The sequence below is a fragment of the Hemicordylus capensis genome, chromosome 5, assembly GCF_027244095.1.
Source record: "Hemicordylus capensis ecotype Gifberg chromosome 5, rHemCap1.1.pri, whole genome shotgun sequence".
Lineage (NCBI taxonomy): Eukaryota > Metazoa > Chordata > Lepidosauria > Squamata > Cordylidae > Hemicordylus > Hemicordylus capensis.
In genome coordinates this window covers 44,446,518-44,463,838 of record NC_069661.1, presented here as the reverse complement: position 1 = coordinate 44,463,838, position 17,321 = coordinate 44,446,518, and the positions used below count along the sequence as shown (strand labels likewise).

Here is a 17,321-nt window from a genome sequence, read left to right as displayed (position 1 = left end):
AACTACCTGCATCCTCTGCTCTTCACAAAACCAAGAGCTGCACACCAATGATGGCACTCATTTGGCTACTTGCTAGATGTGTTCTAGTGTCTCCCAAGAAGGAACTCTCCTCTGGCCCGTCAGCCAAACAAGGGAGAGGAGAAGAGCTGGTCTTGAGGTAGCAAGCATGAATTGTTCCCTTTGCTGAGCAGGGTCCACCCTGGTTTGCATTTGAATGGGAGACAACATGTGTGAGCTCTGTAAGATATGCCCCTTAGGGATGGGGCTGCTCTGAAAAGAGCATCTGCATGTTTGCATGCAGAAGATTCCAAGTTCCCTCTCTGGCAAATGAAGGATGGCTGAGAGAGAGACCTGCCTGCAACCTTGGAGAAGCAGCTGCCAAGTTGTGTAGACAATACTAAGCTAGATGGACCAATGGTCTGACTCGGTAGAAAGCAGCTTCCTGTGTTCCTAAGGACCACTACTGTATCTGCCTTTGGCTTTGTGAGTGGTAGAGGAGCCAAGTAGTGCTTGGCTTCTGTCTCCAGCTGCCTCCCATTGTCCCTGACATTCTCAGCAGCTTGGATGTGTTGGGTAAGGCCCCTGCTCCCTCCTGTGTTTGAGAACCGCTGAGTTAGGCTAAGTTAAAATGTTTGCCTCTGTGTGATTGTAAAACCTGGAGCTTTTGTGAATCACCACCCCTTGAACAGTATATTTACTTAAACCTCGCTCCATGGGTTTGTGGCTAGCACAATAAAGCTGAGCTACCTATGCTTATGAGTAGGTAAGGGGAAAAGTAGGGTTGCAGTAATGAAGCTATCTTTGCTTTAGCGTGGGCAGGATATTCTAGCACCCATCTCTAGAACAGCTTGTGATTCCACTGATGTCACAACTGCTCTGTGACCAGAGCATTAACAGTCTCCATTTATAACATTTGAGGTCAAAGTAAGAGCTCAAGTCTCATGAGATAATAGTGGGTGGTTCTGGTACAACAATCCATCAGACTGGAGAAACCTTAATTTTGCGCTCTTCTTAGTGCTGTCTAATGGCTGTCCTATATCATGGCCTCTATTGTCAACATCTAGCCCATACACAAGTTCAGAAATTCACAACTGTTCTTTAAATGAATACTTGGTGCCAGCAATATTGTTACAGATATACTACTTTTCCTCTTTTTAAAAAAAGTGGCTTACGGATGTTGCATAGGCTGTCTGTGCTGGTTATACAGGGTCTGGCCTGCTCAACATCAGAACTACATCTTATGACTTACGACCATTTTGCCTTTACTGTTGCCTACTCTTATGTGCTCAACCTGTTCTGGGCTTGCCTTAAAAATGAAAAGAAGTCACTTTTTGGACTAAGCCTAGTACATTGCATTCTAACAGTGTATTGTTCATTTACATAAGTATTCAAGTAATGAGCAAGATTATGTGCCCAGAGATGGAAATTTGGGGCAGCCTACAAATTTGATAGTCACACTACACATAAATGAATGTCATCAATATTGCTGCAGTTCTTGACTTTTCCACTAGATGCCACCAACACCATATAATGAAGGGCTGCAAGGATCCAGTTTCTATATCTTGATTTGGGTTGAGCCTAGACAGACATCTCTTTGAATGTGGCATGAGGAAGACTCACGTTTGCATGCATTCCAGAATCTTCCCGATTGCATTCTATTCTAGCAGGCCCTTGCAAGATTCTCACACAAGTACACCTGTGTAGGAGATGTCTACTGCAATGCATATAGCACATATATCTTGGCTTATAAAGAGTTTGAGACATTTCATTAAGTAGTTGGCAGTTCTACTTGAATAAGCACTCAAAACCACTGAGCTGAAACATGGAACTAAAGATATTTCATAATGGCTTACCTTGTTCAACTGGAACACAAAAAAGCATTCAGGAAAGAACAGCCACGGCAGCTTCAGCATTCAATGCAATAAAACACTAAAGATGATGTATACACCAAGTCAGTACAGGTTTACCTTGGAATGGCTTTGGTGTTTTTATTGTAGCTTCTTTAAAGCTGCATTGCTTATAAAACAATGCTTAGTATTTGTGAAACACTTCTCATCTGTTGATGTTCTTTCCAGCCAGTAGGGTATTATCACCAAACTGTAGATGATGCTGATAAGGTGTGGATTGCTCAATGCCACTTTGTGAGTTCATGACACATTCCAACTGGAGAAGTCCTGATTCCCAGCTCAGTCTGACATTCTGGTACGCCAGCCCTTCCCCTTTACAAAATCCTAAACTAAGACCCACTACTAGCAATGCTTTCTTATAAACAGGTCCCACTAGCACCAACAGGAGCAAGTGCCTCTTTTTCTTCAACCAACAGCTTAGAAGTGTATAAATAAATAAATAAAATATAGATAGATAGGTTTTTTGGGGTTTTTTGAACAGGGAAACATTTAGATTACAGAAGCCTTTACTCCTGAATCCAGTTTTGTTTACATGTCTTATAAATTAACAAGCCACAGAATAACCAAATGTTAAATCTTTTTATTTTAGTCTTTACATGGGGAAAAAAAAATCAGGGCCAAGATTACCATTCTTTTAGTGAAGGGGGCCAGCCACTGAGAAGTCCAGCGTAAGTGAAGTTAAGGCATCAGCTGACCAAAGACTGAGGAAAAGGGAAAAGACTTGCTTAGTTCAGTCATGCCGCCCAAGCACTTCACTAGATTTAGGTTGTATTTGGTTTCTTATTTCCGGGTATATGCCAACAATTTGCTCCTTGACTCCAAATGTATTAAAGAAAACAACTTAGAGGCCCAAATGTTTCCACTTTACTTATGAATAAAAATGATAATGAAACTCCACACAAGAAGCTATTTGGCAATGCTTTCACATTGTCTTTTCAGGTATATGTTCAATTGGGGGGCAGGGGTTGCAAACAGAGGCCTCACAAATGAAACTTTACGAGTCCCTTTTCCCATTAGTTCCCCATTGCATGCAATGCACAGGATAACCATTTGATTGCAGCATTTAAGTCACATATTGGATATCTTCCCATTCATTTGAGGTCTGTTGTGCCATCGCCTTTGTTCTCATCACACAACATGAGAGAGAGAGAGAGAATGAACAGATGTAATGTCATGCTGCATAGTCCCAGGAGTCTCTGGAGATCAGATGTACATCATAGAGTACAGACAAGTATCTTCCCGAACCTCTTCAAAAATGTTCATAAAGACTTCTGGGGGGGAAAAGTTAAGAACGATTGGAATTGTGCTTGATGCCTAATGATGAAGAACTCTCTGGAAACACTGGTGACCAATTGGGTGGGTGGGTGTACATGCACGCACACATTATCAATAGCTCGACTGGTAAAAAGCAAAGTGGGTGGTCTGTTTTTCTACCCAAATTATAGTAGCTTTTATAACCATGCTGGTAACAGGTGCTATGGAAAATGAAGGTAAGATGATTGGCAAATGACAACTGGCCGTCCCAATAGTCTAAGCTATCTTTAAGATATTGGAGAGGTCCACAACTAGAGGCAAGGTCCTAAAGAGCTTTTAAAGAATATTTTTTTAAAAAAATACTGAGACACTAAGATTCTAACTACACAACTTGGAATTCAGTTCACTTAAAATTAACAGGATTTACACATCATCAATGAGTTTTGCTTTTATATTACACAAATATCTAAACTGGTCACCAATGTTGGAGATCACAAAGTTACCTAACGTCAAAAGGTCAAGCTGCCAGTTTCCCCTCTACTTCCCTCCTCATGCTTTACCTAGATTCCTTTGCTTTCTCACTACCCAGCAGTTCCACAGTTGCATGACAGCAATGAACACTCCTTAAGAGGTGCTCCACTTTTCTGAAATTTGCCAAGCCTTCAAAAAGAACCTATCAGCAAGATTGTGGATTTTGAAAAAATATCCTTTATCAAAAACTGGCCACAACAGTACACACCTGGGTTTAATTCAAATGACGAATGAGCTGGTTAATCCCATTGCCTCGAAATCCAGTATTGCCAACCTCTTTGCGGAAACCCACTTTATTACGTGCTGAATGGCGAGCCACTGAGAGGTGGAATGGCCATAAAAAGTTATTGATTTCATGGAAGTATTTCCCAGCAGAATAGATTTCATGAATAAGGTCTTCCAGGCAGATGATACCATATTTTCCTAAGGAAGGGAAAAAAACATGTTTAGAAGGCCAATAATTTCTTGTTCAATCATGCTTCACTACTACTTTGCAAGATCATAATGAAGCAAATTGCCTCAACAATACAATGTCCTCCCCAAACCATTTCACCAGCTTCCATGGCTTACCCAGATGCTCCTCTATCAGAACATTGTCAGTCAGAGCAACCTTCTTCTTGTTGATCTTTCCATGGCCTCGTTTCAGGATCAGTTCTCGAATAGATTTCAAGTTGGGATAGCTGCATAAATACAAAATTGGTGGTGATGCTGCTGCTGCAGAACTGAAAGTGCAAGAACCTACAGAAATGGCATTTATTGTTCTGTTGAGTAATGACAAATTACCAGCTGTGAAATATTTTGCACCCACAGAAGAGCTACAATGCTGAAGCTACTGGTGGCATTTTACAGCACCAGTGTGCAACAGTCTACCTGTTGAAGATTTCTGAGGGTTGATTTCCCCCATCCCCACTACAGACTTCTCCCTCTTGAGATACAAGGTACAGCAACTAATAATGATTTGTGCCAATAGCTGGCCCAAGACAGCAGGGATTTCTGCATGAATTCCTACAACTAACAAAAAGAGGGCTAAGATATCACCCTGTATATTTTATACTTCATTTAAATCATGAATAATTATGACAGTTTACTAGATTACTTCAAAAAGATACAGCAGAGCCTTCCAAGGAGCTGAGTCTGCAAATCAAACCAGGCAAGAGCCCAAAAAAAATGTCACTTAATATAGCCCAAATCAGCTGCAGTGGCACAGTGGGGAAGCAGCTTGCCTAGGGAGCAAGAGGCTGTTAGTTCAAATCCCCGCTGGTGTGCTTCCCAGACTGTGCCTAGTAAATGTATTTGTAGTCACCGATATTGGGCAGCAGCGATACAGGAAGGTGCTGGAGGCAAATGCTCACTTGCAGTGACAACAGCAAAGGCATCGTCTCATACTGCGCAAGAGGAAGGCAATGGTAAACCCCTCTGTATTCTGCCAAGAAAACCACACAGCTCTGTGGTTGCCAGGAGTCAACACTGACTCGACTGCACAATCTCTTTCTTAATATATCCCAGAGCCCAAGACAACTGTTTTACTGTAACTATAGTCTATGAATATGCAACATCTCAAGAATCTCATATACAACCAAGTGCACAGATCAGTGGCAAGAGTCCAATGATAACCATTACTGCACATTTGAATGTCTAATTTCTGGAATCTCATATACAACCAAGTACGCAGATCAGTGGCAACAGTCCAATTATAACCATGACTACACATTTGAATGTCTAAGTTTATTATGGACAATCCCTCAGTCTAAATGAAGTAAGAGAATCACAAGCAAATTTCATTGCTCCCAGTGCTTAGATTCTAATTTATAACATCTAATATTCCGATCTCTGTACTGGGCACGTCTAGCACCTGAAAGGTGTGTAGTCTTTTCAAGGCATCTGTGATCTCCTATAGGCAGGGGTCCACAAAATTTGGCCCGCCTTAGATGCCAAGCCAGAAGTTCTGGTAGCCAGGACCTTGGCTTTGCCTGTGCAGCCCTATGCATGCTTACTCAGAAATATGTCCCAGTGTGTTCAGTGGGGCTTACTCCCACATAAATATTCATAGTATACATTTACAGTAGGACCCAGAAATTCAGTGGGAATTACTGCCAAGCAGACAGGGCTAGAACGGTGCTGGTTTGTCCCTGACCTTACGCAGGGCTTCAGCATGACATCAGGGACAATCAGCAGCTTGCCACCCACAGAACCATGTTTGGAACTAGGAGAGGCAGAAACCATCAGCTGTGAGCGAACACAGAGTGGAGCTGAGCCAAGAAATCTCTGCCCCCCCCCCCCCGCCAGAGAGGTTTGTCTGGGCTAGGATGCAAAAAAGGAAGAAAAATCTAGTTTGTACTCGTTCAAAGGCTGCATTTTGGGCTGTATTCCTTTTCTTTCCCCACCGCATGCACTTTCAACAAAAATCCAAGGAATACTAACCCCCACGCCACATAAGGTTCCACAGTCCGTAGCATTTTTAGTGATCCTGGCGACAATTTAACGAACGTGCCACTGTAAATCTTTCTCAGTCGAAGCCGCTGTATGACATGCCGCACTCGCAGACTCACCCCTTTAATTCTAAATCAAAAGAGAAATCAGTCTTATCAGAAACCCAATCCAAGGCGACAGGGCACCACTGTGACATAAAAACAAGATATGATTCTGACAACAATCCGCATGCATTTTCTTAGATGTTTTCTCCTAACAAAGATATAACTATTTTAGTTCAATAGCTAAAATACACAGACCAGAGCTCAGACATGTACTCCTTGGACCGCCAAATGCAATGTGTATTTATCTTTTAGCTTCAATTCAGATGAATAAATGGCATTACAAGATTGTAATGAAAGAAGGAACTACAAAGAATACTTAACAGTGGTATATAAACTGAAATCTCTTAAGAGCAGCAGGAATTCAATGGGTCTATAATTTTATTAATAGTCCCATTTGTTATTAATTTAATTTTTACTCTGCCACTTCACTTTTTCTCCAAGGAGCCCAGTGGTGTACATGGTTATGATCATCCTCACAACAACCCTGTGAAGTAGGTTTGGCTGAGAGAGAAGTGACTGGCCCAGAGTCACCCAGTGAGCTCCATGAGTGAATGGGGATTTGAACTCTGGTCTCCCTGGACCTAGTCCAAACTGCTACACCACACTAGCGTACATTTAATATGATCAGTACAAATTAGAAGCAAGAACCAGCAGCTTGGTGAGCAAGTCAGCCCACAGGTTATGATCTGCTCCTTACTCTGCAATCCGTACAGCAATCGCCAACTTGTGTCCCTCAGGCATCAGCATCACCCCTGGCTTTTCTTCCATGCGCCGCAGGCGAACATCGTCTCTATGTTTCCGATGCGAGTCCCGTAGAAATGTCTCAAGGCGTTTGAATCTAATCTGTTTTCCTTTTTGGTGCTAAGAATTAAAGAAGGCATCGCTTATTTTAGTTATTCCATCGCTATTTGCATGTGTTACATATTTTTATGTAATGTTTGAAGAGCTTTAACATATTTTAGTACTATTTAGTACATATTTTAGTAACCAATATATCACACCAGTGATATGTTGGTTGCTCTACAGAACTCAGAAGTGGTGCATTTCTTGCCCAAGATTTGGTGCCAAACATGACAGCATTTCTGAGGAAATCAAGTGAGGCAGGGAGCATGTGCCCCTGTCAAATGTTAAGACTTAATCTGCTTTTTATTTCTATAGCTTCTGTCTTTTCCCCCCAACAGCCTTACTTGAACTTTGTATTTACCTTTTACTATTCAGTTCATTTTATTTTCATTTCACAAATACATATAACTTTTGTAATCACATCCAGCTTGCTTGAATCCTAGAATCAAAGAGCTGGAAGAAATTTTGCTGACTATCTAGTCCAACTCCCTGCCTACTACAGAAAACTTAGGACTAAAACATTCCCAGCAGATGGCTGTCCAGCCTCTGCTTGAAGACCTCTAGCAAGAGAAACACCTTCCTACCGCCTTAGGTAATGGGTTCCACTGTCAAACTGATCTTATCATTAATATGCTTCTCCTAATGTTCAACCAAAATCTACCTTCTTAAAGTGTAATTATAACTGATGACATGAAAACTATGGTTTTGTCAATGCAACCTAAAAAACTGCAGCTGCATTACACTGCTAATTCAGTTTCAGTTTGTGATGGATTCCAGGTTTGCGGCAGAGATGTGCAGAACGTTCTGCGGTTGGAACGTTCCACTTCAAAATGGGATGTTTCATGTGCTTCAAGTTCAGAACAGAACACCCTTCAAATGAAGGGCCTGTTCCAAGCTTAAAACAGAATGATCCCATTTTGAGTTGGAACATTCTGAGCACCATTTTGGAATGCAAAATTGTGCTCTTCTGGCCTCCGCATATGTGCAGCAGCCATTTACACGGCCAGCGCCACCACACCAATGGCTGCCGCATGTGCACGGAGGCCAGAAGAGCACCATTTTGCATTCCAAAATGGTGTTCTTCTAGCCTCCGCACACATGCGGCAGCCATTTTCATGGTCAGCTCAGCACCACCACACCAATGGCTGCGGTGCATGTGCAGATCCCAGAAGAGTTGGGTTTAAAAAAAAAAAAAAAATCCCAAATGACACTCAGAATATCCCGACTCATGTGCTAATTCTGTCAAAACAAATGGCTCAAATTGGTTGTTCCAATGGAACGTCCTGGGGATTTTATGTTCCAAGTTCAAAATCCATTTTGTGCACATCCCTAGTTTGAGGTAACTTTCACATGTTCTACTGCCAGGCCAGGTATCCCCCATCCCAAACATTTTCTTTGGATCTAGGAACCAAAATTTAGGAGCTGGACACTTGACAAAATTACCAGACTTCATGCTAGACACTGGAGTATTACTTTTACAAGTAACATACTTAGTACAGAAACAGAGCTGCCTGACACAAAGAAAGATTTTATTTTTAAAACCTCTACTTTTGAATATGCTAATCATGGCTCCTGGGATAGCAGGGAAATGACTTGAGTAGCAAGCCAGAGGTTGCCGGTTCAAATCCCCGCTGGTATGTTTCCCAGACTATGGGAAACACCTTTTGTTTTAAGTGATTCCACAGGGCCTTGTCCTAACCTGGTATTGCTTAGTATTTGTTATCAGTGATTTAGATGAAAGGGTGGAAAGAATCCTCATGAGATGTATGTTTCACCATAGTATGTTTCCCAGACTATGGAAAACACCTATATAGGGCAGCAGTGATATAAGATGATGCTGAAAGGCATAATCTCATACTGCGCAGGAGACTGCAGTGGTAAACCTCTCCTGTATTCTACCATAGACAACCACAGGGCTCTGTGGTCACCAGGAGTCGACATCGACTCGACGGCACGCTTTACCTTTACTATATAAGATTTTTGCCAAAGTATAAAACAGGTGGTCCCTCAAATACCCTGGGCCCAAACCATTAAGGGCTTTAAAGGTCAAAACCTGCACCTTGAATTGGACCTGGAAACGAACCGGCAGCCAGTGCAGCTCTTTCAAAATGGGGGTGATGTGTTCCCAACAGGCAGCTCTGCATAAAACCCTCGCTGCTGCATTTTGCACTAGCTGCAGTTTCTGGATATTCTTCAAGGGCAGCCCCACGTAGAGCGCGTTACAGTAATCCAGCCGCGACGTGACTAAGGCGTGGGTAACCGTGGCCAGATCTGCCTTCTCGAGAAAGGGACGCAGCTGGCACACTAGCCAAAGCCATGCAAAGGCACCCCTGGCCACCGCCTCCACCTGAGCTTCCAAAAGCAGAGCCGGGTCCAGTAGTATCCCCCAAGCTGCGTACTTGCTCCTTCAGGGGGAGTACAACCCCATCCAGAACCGGTAAAATCTCCTCATCCCGATTGGCTCTCCTGCTGACCAACAGTACCTCCATCTTATCCGGATTCAATTTCAGTTTGTTAGCCCACATCCAACCCATCACAGCCTCCAGCCCCCGATTCAGGACATCCACCGCTGCTCTAGGATCCGATGACAAGGAGAGATAGAGCTGAGTGTCATCCACATATTGCTGACAACTCAGTCCAAATCTCCGGATGACCTCTCCCAGCGGCTTCATGTAGATGTTAAACAGCATGGGGGACAAGACCGATCCCTGCGGGACCCCAAAGGCCAATGGCCACGGGGCCAAGCAGTAGTCCCCCAGCACCACCTTTTGGACCCTCCCCCCAAGAAAGGACCGGAACCACTGCAACACAGTACCTCCGATTCCCATACTCGAGAGGCGGCCCAGAAGGATACCATGGTCGATGGTATCGAAAGCCGCCGAGAGGTCCAGCAGAACCAACAGGGACGCACTCCCCCCGTCTAGTTCCCAGCGTAGGTCATCCACTAGAGCTACCAAGGCAGTCTCAGTCACATACCCGGGGCGGAAGCCAGATTGAAAAGGGTCCAGATAATCCGTATCATCCAAGACCCTCTGCAGCTGGGACGCCACCACACGCTCCATCACCTTGCCCAAAAAGGGAAGGTTAGACACAGTTCTACAGTTATCCAGGTTGGAGGAATCAAGGGAAGGCTTTTTTAATAGTGGTCTTACCACCGCCTCCTTGAGGCACGATGGCATCCTGCCCTCCCTTAATGAAGCATTAACGATCACCTCCAGCCATCTTCCTGTCCCCTCCCTGGCAGCTTTTATTAGCCATGAAGGGCAAGGGTCAAGAGCGCACGAAGTCGCCCACACACTGCCCAGGATCTTGTCCACATCCTCAGGCCGCACCAACCGAAAAGAATCCAACACAACGGGACCAGATGGTACCAAAGGCACATCTGTCGGAACTGCCAAAACTCTGGAGTCCAGGTCAGCACGGATGCGAGCGACTTTATCTGCAAAGCGACAGGCAAACTGATCACAAAGAGCTGTAGATGACTCCTCCCCCATTGTTTGGGGGGATGTGTGGAGCAAGGTTTTTACCACACGAAACAGCTCTGTTTGTCTGCACTGAGCAGATGCAATGGAGGAGGAGAAAAAGCATTTCTTCGCAGCCCCCACCGCCACGGCGTAGTCCCTAAGATGGGCTCTAGCCCGTGTTCGGTCAGATTCGTGACGACTCTTCCTCCAGCGTCGTTCTAGCCGTTGCCCGAGTTGCTTCATTGCCCTAAGCTCCGAGGAAAACCAAGGAGCAGATCGGGCTCCACCAAGCCGGAGAGGGCGTTTAGGAGCAACCGTGTCAACAGCCCGGGCCATCTCTCCATTCCAGAGATCAACCAGGGCCTCAACAGGGTCACCAGCTCTGGACACTGGAAACTCCCCAAGGGCCGTCTGGAAACCAAGCGGATCCATAAGCCTCCGAGGGCAGACCATCCTAATTGGCCCACCACCCCTGCAGAGGGCAGACGGAGCAATCAAACTAAACCCCACCAGATGATGATCTGTCCATGACAGTTGTAGTCAACATCATCTGGGATTCCCTATTAGAGGGAACACGGATCAAGGTCTCTTCAGATTTTACTGAATTAGTACGTAAAGAAGTGTAGGATGCCCAGCCCCCATTCCACATTAAGCCCCCCACCCCAATACCTTTCTCTTGTCTAGCAGTGCCTGCTTTGCTTGAGTGGCCTTGATGGCCTGGTAAGCCTTTCTTTTCTTCAGTAGATTTTCTGGCACCAGAGGTATCTTCTTTCTAGGTCTAAAGACACAGTTATTATGGGTTAGGCAAAATATTATAACATATAAAAATATATTTAATATAAGGCTGACCTAATTTTGCATTCATTCATATACATAACATTTTCCAGATGGATGTTAGCAAGCTATCAAAGTGGGAATCATTACACACAGATTTATTTTTGGAGGTGATCACTGGCTTTTTCTTTTCATTATAGTTTCCCAGACTCAGAGATGCAACAGCATATCCTGCCTTCTTCCTGTATAAACCAACACAGTTCTTCTGGCATTCCAACACAGAAACGGTCTACTTCAATGTAAACCCCAAATCTCTGGCAGTCTCTTTCCGGCTTCTGGGACGTCTTCTCCATCCCATTTACAGCCCTACTGGCACTACACAACATCGCCTACTTAGGCTCTCTCTCACCCCCACGTCCATGTGTCCTGGTAAATATACACGCAATGTTCTCGAACCGGTCATTCTCCTTACACTACGGTTCTTCCTCCACCGAGCAAACACAGCGCGCAGTCAATGACCTTATAAACCTCTGGCCACTCGAATGTTCTACAAACACATCGAAACCCAGAAAAGCCCGCCCTAACCGCCGATGGACACAGATTCTCTCACAAGCTAATCATCCCCAGCAAAACTCACTCAAGGTCCGCCATGTTGCCGTTTCACCGGGATCTGTGCTACACCACTGCGCATGCGTGCGCATGCCGTCCGTCAATGGGAAACCCGGAAGCCCACTTTCCCTCTCTATGGTTTTCGTGTGTTCGCTCAAGATACCGCCTAGCCGCAGTGCGATCTCTATGGTTAACGGAATCGTGGCGGCTGAAGAGCAAGTCTTTCACCTCTACCGTGAAAAAGGAAACTGTTGTTTTTTTCTGTTCCAATTTCTAGAACGTTATTTAACAAGTGAGCGCGAATTAGAACATGTCCACTTGCACTTTGATCGGTGGAGTGGACGTTTGCTCGGAATCAAGTCTTACTTAGTTCAATGGGAGTTGCTTCCAGGCAAGGGTGCACGATTGGACTCCTTGCAGCTGCAACCTAGGCAAGCCTAGCGGAATCCTTGCAGCTGAATCCTAGGCAAGTCTGCTCGGGAGTCCTGACTTCTGGGGGGCTTATTCCCGGGTCAGTGCATAGGATTCTGCAGCAAGGATTAGAACCAGCAGAGCCTCTCACAGGAACCTCATCTCTTCTTTCCTGAGGTCAGTTCTGGCAGGGACAGCAATCTTGTTTCTTCTGTAGTGAATATAAATGCAAAGAATTCCGCTTCTCTGTATGCGCCATATCCTTCTATTCTCCATATCCGTCTCCACATCCATTTTACTCCCTTGACCTTTCTAAAAAACCATTTTTAACACATCTCTTATTGTCACTTTTCTCTTTGCTGGTCAATGACCAAATAAACTTATAACTAACTTGTCACTTTTCTTTTGCCGGAGTTTGTAGTCTTCCTTGTTCTCCTCCTTTGGGCAAGACTACTACTACTACTACTACTACTACTACTATTATTATTATTATTATATTTACATTTATACTCCAAGGAGCCCAGAGCAGTGTACTACATACTTGAGTTTCTCCTCAGAACAACCCTGTGAATTAGGTTATGCTGACCAGAGTCACCCAGCAAGTATCATGGCTGAATGGGGATTTGAACTCAACTCTCCCCATCCTAGTCCAGGTTAGGTTAGGCTGAGAGAGAAGTGACCAGAGTCACCCAGCAAGTATCATGGCTGAATGGGGATTTGAACTCAGGTCTCCCCGTCCTAGTCCAGCACTATAACCACTACACCACGCTGGCTCTCATAGGTTCTGTAGGATACTTTCTGCTTTTTTAGTTTCCTTGACTCAGTGACATGTGGGCATCTTCTTGGACATGCTGCTATCCATTCTCTTTTGTTATATACACTGAAGTTGGCCTTATATTGTTGATTTTAAATAATATTCCATGATTTTAAATAACTTCCATGGGTTCTGGAGATATTTGACTTGCTTGACTTTCCATTTGACTTTCCTTTTCATCATTCATCTTATTTTTGAGCAGCTTACTTTTTTGAAGTCGGATGTGCCTGTGTTGGACTTCCTCAGCAGTTTTCCACTTGCCTCTGCATTGAATTTGATTGCATTATGGTCACTGATCCCTGTTGGTTCAACAATATTTACATCTTGCGCTAAATCCTAGGTGCAATTTAGGATTAAGACTAGGGTCACCTCCCCTTCATGCAAGTGCTAGTCAGGGTGCCACCTACTGATTTCATTTGACTTGGTGTGCCTAACTATGTGTAGGATTGGACTGTTTGTGAGTTCATGACTGAGATAAGACTTGAATTGGAGCTTTTATAACTTGAAGCTTTAGGTACTACAGAATACAAGCTCTAATATAAATACATTTTATTTAATATGTATATAAATATGTTTTAGTATTTTACTATTTTCTGTAGATTTGCCACTAACATTTATAAAAATCAGCATTTGGGTTGAAAATGACAGTTCTTGGAAATTCTGAGTACTGTACATGCCAAAATGTATCAGCTTTTGGCAAATCTGATACAAGTTCACTCTGGAGCAGGAAGTGTTCATAGGTGAGCTGGTCGCAGGAGAGGAGAGCTGGTCTTGTGGTAGAAAGCATGACTTGTCCCCATAGCTAAGCAGGGTCTGCCCTGCTTGCATCTGAATGGGAGACTTGATGTGTGAGCACTGCAAGATATTCCCCTTAGGGGATGAAGCCACTCTGGGAAGAGCAGGTTTCAAGTTCCCTCCCTGGCTTCTCCAAGATAGGGCTGAGAGAGATTCCTGCCTGCAACCTTGGAGAAGCCGCTGCCAGTCTAGATAGATAGACCAATGGTCTGACAAAGTATATGGCAGTTTCCTATGTTCCTGTGTGTTGTACAATAACAAACATGAATCCTTCAGATAAGCACGTTCTTGCACAGCTTTAAGGCTAGAAATTTGGTTATGCAGTGCAATGTCACACAAAAGATGAACAAGATCAGCTATATTTTTAACTAAGCTTTAAAATGAAACCCATGCAGAAGTGTGACTTCAAATAAAATCATATATGTGACAATATCCAGGGCTTAGATTACATCAAACAGTTGAAACTGTGAACCATGGCCATGCAGGCTTAACTGAGAAAACTTCAACTTAATAAAACATTCCCTGAAAATTCTTTGCCTGGGATCAGAAAAATAGAATTCTCCCTTGAGAATTTAATACATTGTGCATGTGTTTCCTTTCACTGTGGTGACTATTGCAACTCAACTGTTGTTCAGCTGTGTCCAAAATAATGTCGGACCAGTATCTCATAGACCCTCCTTTTCTAAAAGCCTGCCTGCCCTACAAGTGAAATCCTTTTGATGGTCTCCCCACTCTCTGGTGTCAGTGGGCACATGTGATGAGGCTTTTTCAAATGTTTAGTGGGATGTCCTTCCCAAGGCGGCTTGTCTGCTTACCTCATCACTTGCCTTTCAGTTGGGCAGTTAAAATTTGGCCCTTTAAGATAGCATTTAATTGCTGCTGCTCATTACTGACTTTCACTTTTTCTCTTGTGGCTGCTCTTAGAGTTGCTTCTGTTTTAAAGTTGTTTTTCTAAACTTTGTGATTGTGAGCTGCCTTGCACACTTAATAGAAAGGTGGGATATATGTGTTTTACTAAATATGAGTAAGTGTTGCAGACATCAGTCATAAAATGTTATGTAGTTAACTCTGACTTGCTTTTGCTGTTAAGTTTTTCCTGGGCATTTATTTTAGTTATGGCCACACCTTTTTAATTAGGGTGGGTTTTTATTTTTTGGCAAAAGAAAGCTGGGATGGTGTGTTTGCTCCTTCCTTTCCTTTCTTAACACACAGAGATTGTTAGATTAGCATTTGTTTCTTTTCCAAATGCTCAAGAAGTTCAATGTCTCGCTCTACAGGCTGTTCTCTATTCTTAAATTGGCCCCTGCAAAGCCCATTTTCCAGTATAATTTGGAACTCTGTAATTGTGACCAAGTTAGTCTCATGCTGCAAGATTAAATGTTTGTGATCAGGGACCATCAGTCTCAAAGGCCACAATCTGAAACCGAGTTAAGCACACACTGAAGCCAATTGAAATGAGTGGGTTTAAATTATCTAAAAACTGTGTTGGAATATGGCTTTAGTCAGCAACATTAATCATTCTTCAGTACTTGTCTCCAAACTCCCATCTTGTGGTAATTCAGAAGTAGTGGAGACGCCATTTTGCAAACCATTGTGGGCTTTTGCTGGGAGCTCAAGAGAGAATTTCTCTTCCTCGTCTAACACAATTGTAAGAGGAAGGGAAATGCTCTCTGAGCTTCCAACAAAAGCCCACAGCAACACTTTCTTCTGATCATATTGTTCACCTCTTCAATTCATTAATGCCAGTTTGCATTCACATATCTGAAACAGCAGATGCATTTAAAAATTGCTTTATCCTAAGAAACAAACTCTATAATATAATGTAAATAATGACACTGTGACCCATGCATGAACCAAGATCTTTTAAACAGCTGTGTATATATTTGTGCTCTTTCCAACAAGTCTGTGGTATTATTCTTTGAAGGGAAATTTTGGCCTAGGAATAAATGTGCCATATTATTAGTAATGCTTTCAGTCTGCTTTGTGTTTTCTTAAGCCTACACTGTTCTTTCACAATGTGCTGTACAAGTGATCCCTCCTTTGTTCTGTGGGACAAGAGCTTAAGTCTAGACCAGGGTTCCTTCTTAACTTGCTTTCATGTATGTGCAGAATGAGTTTTGTTCTGGGCATCAGTATCAAAGCAGTGTGTGCACATGTGCATTCTGAGTGGGGCCTTCCTGATTTAACCTGAGCAGGATCTAAAATTAACTGAGCAGACATAAAAAAACCTTCTTTGGGCATGCGCACAGCTTAGAGGGAACACAAGTCCATACTCACAAGACAACCCAACAGTCAATAGTACCTGGCCAGCACTCAGAAGCTTATGTAGCTGTTGTTAACATCCTTGTTTTAAACATACTCCACTGGTGCATGGGCAAAGCCTAACCCTTCTAAACTCATGGCATTCATTTTATGAGCATCAGAATTTGACCACAGTATTAAGGTGCCAAGAAGATACCAAGAAGTACAATAATGTAACAATATTAAAAAGAAGAGAGCATCAGAGTCAGTGCATTTTCAGAATACCACCACCTCTGAGGATACTATATAATAAGCACTGTATAAAATTAGTGACCCCAGTCCAAATCACTCTGATCACAACATGCCACAATTGTGGATGAGTGCACCACAAATGGGTTGTCTTGTTCACTTGAATGAGCTCCGGTCCACTTAGTTTCTTCTGTGTCAACCAGAAGTAACAAGAACTAAAATTAACACTGAAATGCCACCTAAAGCAAAAACCAAAGTCAATTTGCGGGTTTCTCCTGTGTAAAAACAGACATATTTTTAGAGAAACCAAGATAGTATCCATGAGCAACAGCTCAGATTCTGCAGATCACAGGGTAGTTACAGGATTTTCCCTCATTAATTGGGTTCAGCTTTTAAATAAAATGCACATCTAAAAGCGATACTGAAATGAATGAGGGTCGAGAACAGGGTCTGACATGCTTGCTGAATATTCTACTCCCAGAAGTAAACTGAAAGTAATTAATCCATGATGCTGTGCATATTTTCAAATCCAGTTGGGTTCCCATGCTTATGTAAAAATAGAGCAGCTTATCTAAAACCCTAGGGAGGTCCCACATTATATAAATATTGACACTGTGACCATGCATAAACCAAAACTTTAAACCGTGTATAAAATTGTACACTTTGAAGCTTGTATGTGTGTTTTCCCTGACCGGCTTATTTTCTATGTGCAGGCAGTGAATTATTTTTATATTATGGAGGACTAATCAAATGTGTACCACTGAGACTGCAGATAGACAATTATATCTGAAGGGAAAGCTCTTCATATGGAAGGTCTCAGGTTTAGTCTTTGGCATCCTCCGTTCATCTCACAGGACTAGGAAAGACTTTGGAGAGATGATGTCAGTCAGAGTAA

The 17,321-nt window shown here is 43.1% G+C and overlaps 1 protein-coding gene across 1 annotated transcript; it reads right to left on the bottom strand.

Annotated features, from left to right (window-relative positions):
• Nucleotides 1-2,472: 2,472 nt before the first annotated feature.
• RPL7L1 (ribosomal protein L7 like 1) lies at nucleotides 2,473-12,099 on the bottom strand. Its single transcript, XM_053257731.1, has 7 exons — nucleotides 11,945-12,099; nucleotides 11,203-11,311; nucleotides 6,924-7,087; nucleotides 6,114-6,251; nucleotides 4,263-4,372; nucleotides 3,901-4,115; nucleotides 2,473-3,178 (listed from the first exon to the last, which is right to left on the bottom strand). Exons 1-6 carry the CDS (start codon nucleotides 11,956-11,958, stop codon nucleotides 3,907-3,909), a joined length of 744 nt encoding a protein of 247 aa, XP_053113706.1. The 5' UTR covers nucleotides 11,959-12,099; the 3' UTR covers nucleotides 2,473-3,178; nucleotides 3,901-3,906.
• Nucleotides 12,100-17,321: the final 5,222 nt, after the last annotated feature.

Bases quoted from the DNA above. Each gene is read 5' to 3' on its own strand.
- RPL7L1 (XM_053257731.1), bottom strand. The intron at 6,252-6,923 runs GTAAGGAGCAGA...CTTTTGATTTAG, and splicing joins ATTGCTGTACGGATTGCAGA to AATTAAAGGGGTGAGTCTGC. The intron at 4,116-4,262 runs GTAAGCCATGGA...TCCCTTCCTTAG, and splicing joins TCTGATAGAGGAGCATCTGG to GAAAATATGGTATCATCTGC.